This window comes from Drosophila biarmipes, chromosome X, assembly GCF_025231255.1.
Source record: "Drosophila biarmipes strain raj3 chromosome X, RU_DBia_V1.1, whole genome shotgun sequence".
Lineage (NCBI taxonomy): Eukaryota > Metazoa > Arthropoda > Insecta > Diptera > Drosophilidae > Drosophila > Drosophila biarmipes.
In genome coordinates, this window is record NC_066611.1 from 15,781,776 (window position 1) to 15,796,024 (window position 14,249).

Below are 14,249 nucleotides of genomic sequence, written 5' to 3' on the forward strand. Positions count from 1 at the left end.
ATATATGAGGCTAATATCTACCGTTTCCCTATCACCACCATTATATCCCCCGACATCCCTAATTCCAGCCTCTTTCGCGGCACAATGGGGCGTGGGACTTAACCCACTCACCCCGCCATTTGGGCCATTGTCCTGTGGCCGCTTTCAAGGCCCAAATCCGATTGATACCCGCGGCGAGGATGAGCCACAAGCTCTTTGTCCTGTGTGTCCTCTGGACGGGTTGGTGGGTGGCTGGGTGGCTGGGAGGACTGGTGTCGATGTGCATGTGGACTGCGGACTGCGGACTGTGCGGCATGTCCGACTTGCGGCAAGTGCGTGTAAATGCAAATGTTGCCAATGCTGGGCCGAAAATTGGATTGACAGCGGGGTGGAGGGGGCGGGGAGGCCGTCCCCCTCCGACTTAGTTAAATGCGCCGTGCTCGGCCAGACCGCAGACGTGTCCCTATTTGCTGTCCCTGCCCCATTCAGCTGCAAATCCTTAATACAAATTGCTAAGGCGACCGCGACTCGGGCTCGGCTTTTGGTCTGTTCAACATCGCTTGATGTTTGGCTGTTGTAACGATTGCCTCTGCGGTTGCCTCTCAAGACGGCCCAAGTGCAGTCGGTCGGGCATTCAATGAATTCAATTGGCGACGACCGCAGACGGCAAGAGTCGCCGTGGACCCAGGCAAATGGCACTGGGTAAAAATAAAATAAAATAAGCCAGAGTGGAGTGAAGTAAAATTAAATACAGTAGAGGAAGCCCATGGCAGACAAAACCGAAACAACAAACCAAACTAACACGACGCCATCGAAGCTGCACTTTCAATGTTACCCTGAGCAATCTGCCAGTTTATGGGGCACTGCAAAAAACACTATATAAAATATTCGGGATAATTGCTATGGGTACCTTTAGTAAAAGCTTGGGGTCCTTAAGAAAGCGACTTAATATCTCCTACTTACCTTAGGTATATATCGAATTTAAACTGTATTTCTTTTGATTTTAATATTAGAGAATTTAAAAAAAAATATTTTATTTTTTTAAATAATTTTTAAGTCCTCATTGATTGAAATTTTTTTAATTTTTCTCAAGTATCTCGTTTTAAATGAGTTATTTTTTTGAAAAGATATTGATCTAGAAAATATTAATGAAGTTTTCTTTTTTTTTTTAATAAGTAAGCACAATTTCTCCCAGTGTCCCGATCGCTGCTTTGTTTATTCTATAATGCAGTCCCGTCTTGCATTGCGTCACAGGCCGACAAGCGACGCACTGGGCGACTCTGCGATGCATTTGAATCCAAATACGAATCCGAATCCGTGGCCGAGTCCAAATCCAAATCCAAATCCGAGCTGCATCTGCACTTGTGCCCGGGCTCATGATGCAGTCTCTTAATCGTGCACCTAGAGACGTCACATTTTATTTTCGGCCACATTGATATGCAAGTGACGACAGCGTCAGCGATGGTAACGGCAATGTTGCTGCTGCTGCTGCGATGTTGCTGCTGCAGCGTCGGCGGGTGGCAGCAGGTGCCCCAAGATATGCAGATGTACGGAGAGTATCTGCAACATGACTTTCAAACGTAATACAAACAGCTCATCCATATGGATGCCCTATGGCTGGCACCTAGGTCGCTCTGTCCGCCCGCTTGTCCGTATGGCTGTCCGTTTGCCTGTCCGTTTGTCCGTCCGCTTGTCCGTCCGTTTGTAAGCCCCTTCGACAGTCGGTCGATCACGCGGAGCAGAGTGTGCGCATCGTTTCAAGTACGAGTATCTTTCAGTTACAAGGCTTTCGGCTCAAGTGGCGACTTCAACTTCGACTTCAACTTTCAACTTTGCATCCATGCGAATTTATTTGAGTTGTTTATTTATTCCCTTTTCGGGTGTCTCTGCTCTGTCTCTGTACATTTTTATGATTTGTAGGTTAGACGGCTTAAGTCCGCCGAATCCGTTAGTGTTGCTCGCCCCTCGCCTCTCGCCTGTTGCATGTTGCTCGTGGCATGTTGCAGGTTGCTCGTGGCTCGCACGTCACTTGGGCCTTTTGTTTGCTGCCGTTCGAATTGAAGGAATTGAAGGCTTCGAGTGTTGACTCTTTTGGCCAGAAGCTAGGCAAACAGCACTAGGAAAAATGAGAGAGTGTGCCACATTTTTCGCTTCTCACGTTGGGTGACCTTCAGTGTTCTCCGGTCTTTAAGCTGGGGCCCCCCAGGCCCCCCAGGCCCCCCAGGCCCCCCATTCGCCCGACAGGTTCCCATGACACCTGCCCTGCCCTCACACTTTCGGCTGACATTCATCAATCAGCGAAGGAAAAAAATAAAGGAGAAAAATACTGAAACAGAAACACTCTGGCTTCTTTTCATTCATGGGCACAATGGCCTGTGAGTTGTCAACGGCTGGTTGTTGCCGCTGCTGCTGCTGCTGATGTTGCTGTTGCTGCTGCTGCTGCCGCTGCTGCTGGCTAGATGTTGCTCTTGGGCCGGAGATGTTGCTGCTGGCCGAGTACCGAGTACCGTTGTCTCGCCGACTGTGGGAATCTGTTACCCTTTCTCTCAGCGCGACTAAGCAAATACGAAATGGCTTTCTGCAACAACAATGAGCGACGACCAACCACAGAGCCACAGAGCTGACATCCCAACACTTTCCAGTATGCGCACTGAAAAAAAACATAAGGGGAATTAAAAAAAATATATTTAAAACAAAATTAATCTACCAACAAGCCCAAAGAGTGGTAAATATTATTCAATTAGTAAAATCACATTCCTAGAAATGTTTGCCAAATAAGATAAAGCAACACGATTGGAATTAGTTTAATTGTTCTATCAAATTCATATTTAAATCAATTAAATTTAAAAATATAAGACTATTAAATTTAATATCATATTATTGCAAATATTCATTGATCCTTTTAAAAAGTATTTTTATTTTAACTCGCAAACTTATTTTCTTCCTCCTTAAGTGCTATTTTAGATCTTGATTTATTTAATTTATCCTAATATTTTGGTTTTGCCTACATTTTCGCTCAGTGTCGCTGGCGACGTCGCTGCCTGGACAGAGCGACCGTCAGGTGCATTTGAGTTGAGTTTGCCATTGTTTCAGCCGGCTTTTCGAGGCGCCCCCGCACTGTCAATGCCTTTTGGCCGTCCCAAAAGGGTGAGACCCCATCACCTGCCCACCGCCCACCTGCCCCATCCTCCAGCCGCCGTCCTCCACCCACGGCGGCATCCGCTCGAGAAACGGCAGCAGTTCGAGAAGAAAGGCCACCAAACGAAACGAAAAGCAGATGAAAAGAGAGGAAAATCTGGTGGAAAAAAGTTTGGACGTGTTGTTCGGATTATCCGTGAGATAATTTCTTTTTCTCTTCGAGCGGGGGAAGAATAGAAAAAAAAACTGTCTTGTTCGCATTTGCTGCCTGTCAACGCCTCCCTTCGCGGCCATTCCCCCCTCCCGGCTGCCGATTATTCGCCCAGTGTATAGGTACATATGTGTGTTTGTCATGTGCAGGCCATAGCCATTATTCCTAATTTCGCTTTAAATCAGATCTAGCTACATGCTCCGCCAGCATTGCCCCGAAAAGTACCGAATGCCTGGCGCTTGCCACCAGCAACTTGCAACTGGCAACCAGCAACTTGCAACTAGCAACCAGCAACTTGCAACCAAAATATCTTGGAAGGCAGCTCTTAGGGCCATTTCATTGTCCGTTGTCCATTGTCCGTTTCAGTGTTGCTGCTGTGCTCTTGATGTTGCTGCTGTGCCAGCAATTGCTGCTGCTGCTGCTGCTGCGGCTGCTGCTAATGTTGCTGCCGTTTTCATTTAGTATTTGCTATGGCTTTTCTCTTAATTTGAGGTCGTGAGAATCATGGCTAATTAATTGTCCAGCAAGGGAATACATGCATAGGCAAAGGCCTATGTGTTGCAAGTTGCTGCTGGGACGTGGCAGGGGCAAGGGAACTTTAGTCCTTTAGTAAGTGATTAGCAATTTGTTTGAGTTTTTAAGGCATATCTTAAAAATCCTTTAGATGTATTCGCTCTGAAATATGTCTCATTGCTGCCGCTGTGTGCCCCAATGTTGCTGCTGCTTCGGATGTTGCTGCTGCTGCTGATGTTGCTGTTGCTCATGTTGATGGCGTGTTATTTAAATATATTCAAAGCAGGTAGAGAGCTCGGAACAAAATTACAGTTAGACGAATTGGAGGAAATTCCTCAGCCGAAAGCAACAACAACATGGTGTTGCTGCTGCTGCTGCTGCTGCTGCATTTGATGTTGTTGCTGTGCCCTTTCGGTGCTGCTGCTTCCGCATCGATTTTCACATTGGCCACTGTGCTGCAGTCTCTGCTGCCGACTCTTCCTTTAGTTCATTACAATTTAGTTTTATGTGTAATGCAATTATTGTTGTTGCTGCCGCCTGAATGTTTATTCGCGCTGCTTTCGCGGGGGGGACTGGAAGTGGGTGGCTGCGGCGGTAGCGGGCGCTGGGCGGTGGGCGGGGCACTCCGTCGAGGTCTTTGTTACACTCTCGGACATGACAACAAAGACACGACCACGACACGTTGCGAATTTGCCATGAACACAGCAGTTGTTGCTGCTGTTGCTGCCGCTGTTGCTGCTGCTAGTTGCTGCCAGTGGGAGGAGGCAGTGGGTGGCTTGGGTGGTGTACTGACCCGACGTTGCACTAAATACAAACACACACTTACGGACACGGACACATCTGGCGCTGAAGATCGCGCGATTTCTTAATATGAGAATATTCCCACCATTGTCTCCTCGGCTGATGAGGCTTTCGAGCTCCAGAGCTCCTCTATTTCTGCTGTGCTTTTTTCGGGGTGACTGACTCGGCTCTTGGAGTGGGTTGTCCACTTCGATTGCATGCGAGGATCGGTGGAGGAGGTGGCGGAGGCGGCGGAGGCGGAGGAGGCGGAGACCCTCTCCTCTTGGCCCATTTAGCACCACCATCTAGTGGCTGCTCTACCCACGAGCTGCTGTTTACCGCTGGCGCTGCTTTAATTCCAGTTATGCGAACTTCTTTTGTCTTTCGGCCCGAGTGCAGTGTGAAAAGATTCCGCATTCGGCATTCACATGGAATCGGTGGCGGCCCTTAGCTCCTAGAGGTCATTACTGGTCACCAGTTGTTGTTGCTCGCCGCGTTCTTTGGTGGGTGAAAGAACGGTTTTTGCGTGCACCACACGTGGCAGCTGCCACCTTCCCACCACTAATTTATTTGCACTGGAATCCGCTCTGCCACATACACCTTCCTAATTAATAATTTATGCTCGGCTTTTCTCTTTGCAGGTGAGTCTAACGGTAATGGCAGCACCACCGGCACCACTGGCACCACTGGAACCACCGGCACCACATTGTGCGTCCGCCCAGGTCGGCCAGGTTCCCACATGATCGGTCCAGGGGACAGAGGAGCCAGTGAGTAATGAGGAACTGCCTCTAATTGGCAGTGATTTAGGTGCCGGGGAATGGGGAACTAAAATTAAATAAAATTATTTGGGGAATATTTTATCACAGGAGTGGTCAATCAGCAGTAAATAGTTAGAAAATTGTTGGGAAAACCAAAATTAAATTGTGTTTCTCTGGTCTTTAAAGCATAACATATCATTTTACCTGAAAAGATACGATCTTTCCCTAAATGATTTTGTAATGCCTCTTAAAGTTGCCACTTTTATTTTATTTTACAAAACTTGTTAAGCTATTTTTTAATAGTTTTGTTTAACTATCCAATAATCTATTGATATTTTTAAGTAGATCTTTTGATCCTTAAACCTCTTGAGGAATGAAAATTGAGGGCTTGTCTAGGGCATTTCTTGCTCTATTTTTTCTATAAAAAATGTATTTCAAAAGGAAAATACCAATCCTAAAAATATTCAAGTTTTTTGCTAATCCAAATAGAGGGAATCCCTTTGGGTCACCCTAGGGGAAAGCAATTTTATTTTCCCCACCTGATGAGATCCCCGATGGTTAATCGCTGATCAGCGATCGGCGATCGCAATTGTGCAAATCGAGACCAGAAACCCCAGCCTAGCCCTCACACCAGAGAGCCCAAGGAAACCCAAGGAAACCCAAGCGAGACCCAGCGGAGGCGATCTCGTTTTGCGATCGAACAATGGGGCTGCACCTGCAATCGATCGAACAATTCATCAGGCGGGGATTAACAGAGATTTTCCCACAATTTCCCAGCAAAGTACCATCGAAGTGCCCAGTGGCAGGAACAAGTATAAAATTTCATTATCGCGCACTTGCGAGACGCAAAAGACGGGAAAAGCGGAGGGGAAATGGAATAAAATGGACTAAAACCCAAAGAGCGGGCCTTCAGCTTATCCCATTACACTAAGCGCATATGCAGGAGTCCTGTGTCGGGGTTTTCAGGGTCCCGAGTTCTGGGCTCTGTCCTGGATTCCGGACGCCTGTGTCCTGCACTCTGCATTCTGCATCCTGCGGCCCGAAGAACACTTGTTGGCCGCTTCATGTTTCAGCAGAAAAGACGCAGACAATGCAGCGCCGTTGGAAATGCGAAAAGATCCTGGGACAATGTCCTTCGCGCAGCTACGCAGCCACTTGATTAGCCCCTACAGGCAGAGAAAATGCGGGGTATTTCTCAGGAAATGTTAGGAAAGTAGGTTACATTTATGGGAATAAAATAGTATTTTCTATGTGAAAAGAAAATCACAAAAAATAGTAAAATCATTATAACAAAAATTGCTATCAATTTAAATTGGTTCTTAGAACCTATAGCCTTAGATCCTATCATATCATTATTTAAGCAAGGAAAACTAATACTCAAATTGTTAGTTAAAATTTCTGCTAGTGCAGAGGGTCCGCGAGTAGCGGAAAAGTTGCAAAAATAGAACCAGAAGCATTTGTCATGGGAAAGGCGAGCAGGTGACGTGGCTCCTCCTGCGCTCCTGCGATCCTGCGCTCCTGCGCAGATCCCGGCCAGATCGTCCTGCTTGGGGAGTTGGTAATTGAATTAATCGTGATTCGGATTTGTGGCCATTGTCGATCGATGAGGATGCAGATGCAGCCACGGCGATCATTATGATAGCTCGCTACCTGAGGGCATCGAAATAGGGGAAGCCAGGACGAGGATCCAGGACGCAGGACCCTGAACTCAAAGCCGAGACACAGGGGCAGTTGTGGCGAAATCGCCAGGACAATGAGTGCGCATTTTGCAGGCTGTCCAATATTTGCGACGTGTCATCGATCGAAGGCTGCTTGAGAACCACTCTCTTTTTATTGAATGTTTTTTGGTGCGTGAGAAAAAGGATTAAGGATGCTGGGTATATGGCATATACAGTACGCAGGCAGGATTGTCGCGTGAAAGAGGTATGGAAGGTGTGCAAAAATAGTGGAAAACGACAGGGCCTGGGTGAGGGGGAGGGGGTTTTCCTTTTGCGCTGAAAGAAAAGAAGGGCCAGCTGGCTGGCTGGCTGGCGACTGTGGGAAATTCTGGGAGCGAGCATCGGTGTCTGATTTTGATCCATTTCAGGCTAATCAAAGAGAGCTCCCCATCGCCCCGCTCCGCTTTTCCGCTGATTTTCCTAGCCAATTTCCCGACTGGATCCCGCTGCCCACTGCGGCATTGTCTGCAAGTTCAGTTCGATAAGCATCAAGTTCTCACGAACTTTTATTGTCCTCAAGACGAAGACGACGGCGAAGACGCTGGCTGCCTGGCGGGCTGGCTGGCAGCCTGGAATTGCAACTGGCGAACTGCACGAGCACCACCGCCCCGCACCACCCACAACCCAGCACCAGCCACCCACCACCGCCCACTCGACGCCCCCTTTATTTTTTTTCTTTGCCCGGCAGAGCGACATTTTCCAAGCAATTAATGCCAAATTTAGACAAGCCTGTGCTCTTTCTTTCGGGCCCAAAACCCACAGCCGTGTTCAAAATGGTACGAAAAGGGGCAGCGAAAGTATATGCCTTCGATAATTAAAATATCTATATATTTCATTTATATTAACATATAATTTTTAATATCTGCTGATGAACTCATGATTTTTCGGAGACTCAAAAGAATAGAAAAATCAACAGAAAAATTACCTAAAAAGTATTTCTTATGAAAGTTTTTTATTTTTATAATTTCAATATATATTTTTTTACTCAAACATAAATTTTGGCAAGACAAATATCAATTAAAAACTGAGCTTAATCGGTTCAACGCCTTCTGAAGAACTCATGATCCTTTGTGGCCTTTGGTGCCATGATTTGGGGATTATTCGGTTCTCCTCTGGAAAAACTAACATCTGCCAGACGGGCCACGCCCATTAGACCAAAGGCGAGGGCCAAGCTTTTTACACCATAACTATCCAGACGTCTTGGGCACTTTTTCGATTGGGCCAAGAGAAAAGCACTGATGCCCATCAGACCAATTCCATTCACCAGACGACAGTTCAGGCCAAACTCTTTTCTCAACCAAGACGTGAGTTTTTCAATCATTTTAAAAAGATTTTTTTATGTAAGATAAACGAATGAGGAGATGGTCGAAGGCTATGTGATATGATATGATGTGATATGGTATGATATAATAAAATATAAAATAATTTGATACGCTGAGATATGATATGATATAATATGATATAATATAACATAATATAATATAATATAATATAATATAATACATTTAATATGATATTATATTAGATCATATTATATTTTACTATATTTTATAAAATGATATGCTATCGAGCATAACTATTATTTCGCAAAGAACTGGGGACTGGAGACTCTCTTGAACTTTATGGAGCGCGGAGGTTTCCCGACCGATTTTTCCACCTCAATCAGCCGTGAAATATGAGCATGTTAGCTATAAGAAAAAGGCCGGAAGTGAGTACGCCCCACTCACGCATGACTACGACAGTCTGGTTTGGTTTGCTTTCGGTGTTTTTTGGTTTTGTTTTTTGTATATATAAACATGCTCGTACATTTCCTTGGCTCTTTTTTCATACCTTTCGGGGCCCAGTTTTTGGTGGCTCCCTGACCCAATTGCGGGCCTTACCTTGACTGAATCATCCATGATAAGACCCCGGACCTTCGACCAAGCCCAAAAAAAAAAGTTCCGAAACCCCAACAGTCGAAAAACGAAAAATAAAAAGGGGGCGAGACGCATGCGCGCAGCCCGTTGCTAATAAATTCGGTCATATGCGGGACATGTGGAAATTCAAACTAATTAAATTGTAAAACGAAATTAGCTTAGATAATGCGTGGAGTGCGATTCGGTTTAACCCCTTTTCGGCGCCCGCATTTCAGTTTTCAGCCGACTGACATAATAATGCACCAGGCCATTCGACATGGCGTTGCACTCGATCCGTAGACGATTATCAGTTGCAAATAATGTGATTAATGGTCGGGGAGATTTTGGAGATTTTAAAGGGTTAAGGCTGAGGTTCAATTGAAAGTATGGGGCCCTAAAGTGAATTAAATGAGCTGTTAGGATTTGTTAGGTATTTTTATCTCATAGCATTTATAACCAATTAAAAATATTAAAAATAATACAATATGTCGAAGTGTAATTTAAAAGCTTATGAAATTTTCAATTGCCCTTTAACCTAAGAATAAATATTTAAATAAAAGAAACAATGCATTTTGGGCATTTAAATTTTCTTTTTAATAATTTAGCTTAATATTGTTTAACAAATTGCACTCCCTGAGCTTGGCTAAGATTTTATTGTAGTGCAAACGAGGCGCCACTTGTCCTGGGATTATCCCTCCGAGTCCTGCCTTAACCCCCTGCAGCCCAGCGCGGCGGCATTTGCGGTTTGATGCTGTGCCCTTAACCCTGTGCAATTTATTTATGATTACGACTGTGAGTACGTGCCCGTTGTTGTGACTGCTGGACACATCCTTCTGTGTTTATACGCCTCTGAATATCCATCTGTGCCACTGTGCCACGGCTACTGTGGGCGTTATCCTGTTAGGCTGCCGCCATTGTCCTCGCAGGACAATCCCGAAATGGTCAGCAGCTCGCCAGGTTGCCTGTGTGTTATTTCGAAAACATTTTGCTGCTGTTGTCCTCGATTTTATTGCGGATAAATCAGCTCGTTGAGCGAGGTCTATTTGTGGGTGTTGTAGGCAATGACACGCCCATAAGTGCACTAGGAGATGCGGCAATGGGATAAAGGACGGGATCGGCAGGATCTCTAGATCCTTGCAGATGTTGCCGCTGCGCACTCCAGATCATTGCAATCAAATTGTTAGGTGACTTTCTGTTTGGAAATCGGTTTATTTACTATCTAAGTTTAGTTTCAAATTCTTTAAAATTTGATCTAAAAAATAGGAAATACTATGTGTCCCCTTTTATATGGGTTCTCTTGAGCTGGTTAGCCACTGCCCGTCAACTCGGGCTGACTTTGAGCCATCGCATAAATCCGAGTCTCTGGGATTAACCCATAAATATCGATTTCGTAGACCATTCGCCACCATGGCCTATAGCCAGCGCATTCCGCGTTTCCGAGGCTTTGGGCTGCTTTCTTTCGGCTCTCGGGACGGTTATGGTCGTTCAATATTCGAGACACGTACGGTGGGAACAGCCGCATTGAGGCTGCGGTTCAGTCTGTAAATCCGAAATGGGGCAATGGCTACGACGGCGAACACCTACGGCAGCCAAGCGAACCATTCAGCCTGAGACCCCTTTTGACCAGCTCCCAGAGTCGAGGCCAAGAGATGGGCACGTCCGCGTCCGCGTCCGCCGGCGGACGAGAGATCTCCGTTCGCTGATGGAGATGTCACTTGAGTAATTGTCGTCATACGCTCGCCGCTCAGCTTATTTTCCTATTTTCATTACCTGCCACACACAAAAGCCGTCAGCGAAGAAAGTTTTCAGTGTGTGGGTCTTACAGAGGGAGAAAAACGGGCCCTTCATCGCACAAATTAATGATCAGTGGGGGGACCAAAAACGGATATCTATGGATTTTTATTAATTTCAACCAAATACATACAAGGGGATTTTTAAAGTATTTTTTTAAAAATTTTTTTGTTGAAATGAGCAAAATATTTATGAAAGCAGGAATAAATATATTTGTGTGTAGTCTAAGGTCTAGAATATTTGTTCTGCATGATTTTGATTTTATATATATTTTTCCAAAATCACAGGGGATTTATAAGACTAAGTTTTATACATACAAAAATATATTTAAGTTAGATATATTGTTATTAAAGCAATAACCACTTTCAAAAATTATTGTAAATATTTATAATGTTTGTAATATTTTCCTCCTCATTTTTGGTGATATTTTGGCTAATTTTTGCTTCGCTTTTGCCATACACCTTCCATTTCTCCCCGTGTATTTTCGCACTGGACGTTGGACATTGGTTGGCCTGGAAAGCGCCTTTGTGGTTGCACAATCTGCGTGTCAATGATGACACTGCTCCCCGGAGAAACGCCAAGTTCCAGTTGCAGACCCACCTCCTCCGCCTCCGCCTCCGCCTTCGCCTCCTCCGATCTCCAATCGTTTGGCATGTCCAAGCTGCGAGTCTGGCCAACGTGCAGCTATTTAGTGGCTTTGTCCCTCGCCCCCGCCACTCCGTATCTCGGCACTCGCATCTGGGCAGCGCCTTTGTGTATCCGTATCCCGTATCCGTATCTGTATCTGTAGCGCTGCGTGTCTTGTATCTGATGCCCCTTGATGATGGGATACATGTGTGTGTGTGTGTCTGAGCGGTCTTTTGGGACCGGAGCGACCTGTGTCCACGTCCGCCGACAACATTTCATCATCGTGATGATCGTAAAAGGAGCACCCCGAACAATAATTGTCACTGCCACAGAAATAATCATAATTTCGGAGTTTCGGAGTTTCACATTTTCCCAGTTCGCTTTGTTTCTGGTCCATTATGCAGAGTGACGTGTTTCACCTTATTTTTGGGAATTAGCAAACGTCTCCCAGGGCCACTCAACCGGTGCCCAAACAAAGCCTGAAAAATATTGGAAAATCTGTGCATGTGGAGGAGATGCCGGGCCACTGATTGATTTGACCGACCGACACGATGCGTGAAGATGACAAATCCAATCACAACAACAATGGGGTCCTGCGCGTTGCCCGAGGAGGACAGCGGCAGGTTGAGGGTCAAGAGTGCGATGGTCTGGCGGAGATAGCGGACGGTTGCACCCAGAACCGATCAAAGAAACTGGTTTCGGGCCAAAGAAAGTGCAAGTTTTCTGGGAAAAACGAGAAATGTATAGTGTAATGGTAGTGAAAATATTAATTGGGAATTTTAGTGTTTGAAACCCAAAAGTAGCTACGATTTTAGAACATTACAGTACTAGAAAATTCTGAGTATCCAAAAAAAATACAAAAAATATTGAAATATTATTTTCTGAAAACGTAAAATACTATTTATCTTAGGACTATAACAGCAATATTCTACCATATTGAATTATTGAATTTCTTATGTATGAATTTAAAATTCAAAAACTCAAGTTATGTCTTTGAAATAGGGCCAGTTTTTTTTCCCATTTTTAACGTATAAATTTAAAATTCTAAAATTCAAGTTATGTAAGAAAAAACTGGTTGCAATAGAACCTTTCAAAAAAAATATTTTCTGAGCTTAGAAAAAACAAGTTTTTTTTTGAACTTCTCAAAACATTTTTTCTTGAACCGAATTTATGGTTCCTTGGCTTTCTTTTCAAAATCGTCTTAATTTTCCAACTGATCCATCGCCGAAACCGTTACAAACCGATCAAATTTCCATATTCATTCTACGCTTTTTTGCTTTAAAGAAATGCCCAGACCTTGCCGCAGGATGTCTATCTGCAACACGCAGAAACCAGCCAACCCAGAAAACCAAAAAATCTAGAAAAAAAGGCGAAAGCCTAGGAACTGAAAGGAGCAAGGCACCGAAAACCGGTCACCCTTCCTGTGGGCCATAAATTTTCCGTTAAAAACGAATGCATTTCCAGTGAGATTTGCTCATTTAAAGCGAAGCTGGCGCAGGAAAACATGAATATCAGGGAAAAATTATCCAAAAGAATGACAGCCAGAGGTACAGAAAAAAAAATCGGAAAGGTAAAGGTAAAAAATACAAGTAACCGAGGAGGGGAGACGACAATTGCCCGTCTTAGGGTGCCCGACCCAAGGAACCCGGGACCATCTTCCTCCTTATCATTGTTTGAATTGAATTAAAAAAGCGACGGTAATCAATGCGAAGCTGCGCCGGCTGCTTCGTCCTTGTCCGCGTCCAGGACCCTCCTATCTAAATCAGGCGAAAAAAAACCTCTGCCTGCCTCACATGTGACACAAACGCCACCCCACCCCATCGCTCGCGCGATTCATATCTTGGGAAAATCTTGGCCACCACCCAAAAAAGGAAAAAAACGCAGGGGAAGGGAAGGGATGGGAAGGGAAGGGAAGGGAAAGGAAACCCAAGGCGGGCACACACACACACACACGAGTAAGAAAAAAAACAATAAGGACACGCACGAGGGGCATAAAAAATTAATATCGGGGAAGGAAAAAAATTTGCATAGAACAAAAAATGCCGTTACACACACACGACGCACACACGGGGAGGCTACCTGGACGGCTCGCAGGACTCGCCGAATTCGCAACTCCTGCAGATCCTTTGGGGGTTGCAAAAGGGACGAGCGACCGACGGGCCGAGGAACAAAAAATCACACTACCCCGGGACAAAGGAAATCGCAAGCAAATACAAAAGGAAACTTTGAGGAAAGCAGGCGGCGATCGGTAAAAATTGCATAAAAAATAATTGCAAGGCGACAGGACGCGGGCTGGATGTCCTGTGCGCCGATGTCCTCCCCAGGCGTTTGATTAAAGCGCACAAAGGAGCCGGGAGACGGGTTTCTTCGTTGTGTTTTTTGCTGAGCTCTCCCCTGCGTCTCCTCCTTCCCGGCGTTCCAGGACATTAGCAGCATCCTTTTACAAGGCAGCTCGCAGCTCGCAGCTCGCATCTGCGCAGGCGCCGCCGCGTCTTCGTCCTGCCGCCGAGGGGTAAATCAAATGCGCGCGCAAAAAAAGCAGGGTTCCTTGTGGTGTTCCAAGGAAGAGTACAAAAAAATGCAGAAAAACAACACACACGAGGAACAAACAAAAAAAATCCGTTTACCCCCTGACAAAGGGAAAGGATTAAGCAGCGAGGCAAAGGCAGAGGCAGAGAGTCGTCTTAGAGAATGTTGCGCATCCGCCTGTCCATCGCCATCGCCATCGCCAGCTCCTTCCCCGAACCCGCTCTATTATTAGGTGTATGTGCGCTCCTCGGGAACCCCTGCCCTTCGATCGGGGCTGGTCGCCACACTTATTGCGCAGCTTCCGCGATGG

General features: G+C 45.5%; 1 protein-coding gene across 2 annotated transcripts in view; it reads left to right on the forward strand.

Moving 5' to 3' along the window:
• LOC108032537 (uncharacterized) overlaps positions 1-14,249 on the forward strand; it is a 51,708-nt gene that overhangs the window by 19,628 nt on the left and 17,831 nt on the right. The window contains exon 1 of one of the 2 annotated variants that reach the window (XM_050887721.1): positions 5,268-5,388. The exons of the other annotated variant lie outside the window; for it this stretch is intronic. Within the exon in view, the coding sequence (XP_050743678.1) occupies positions 5,361-5,388 (28 nt within the window). The 5' untranslated portion in view covers positions 5,268-5,360. Of the gene's footprint in view, positions 1-5,267; positions 5,389-14,249 lie in introns of those variants that run through there. 2 annotated transcript variants of the gene reach the window in all.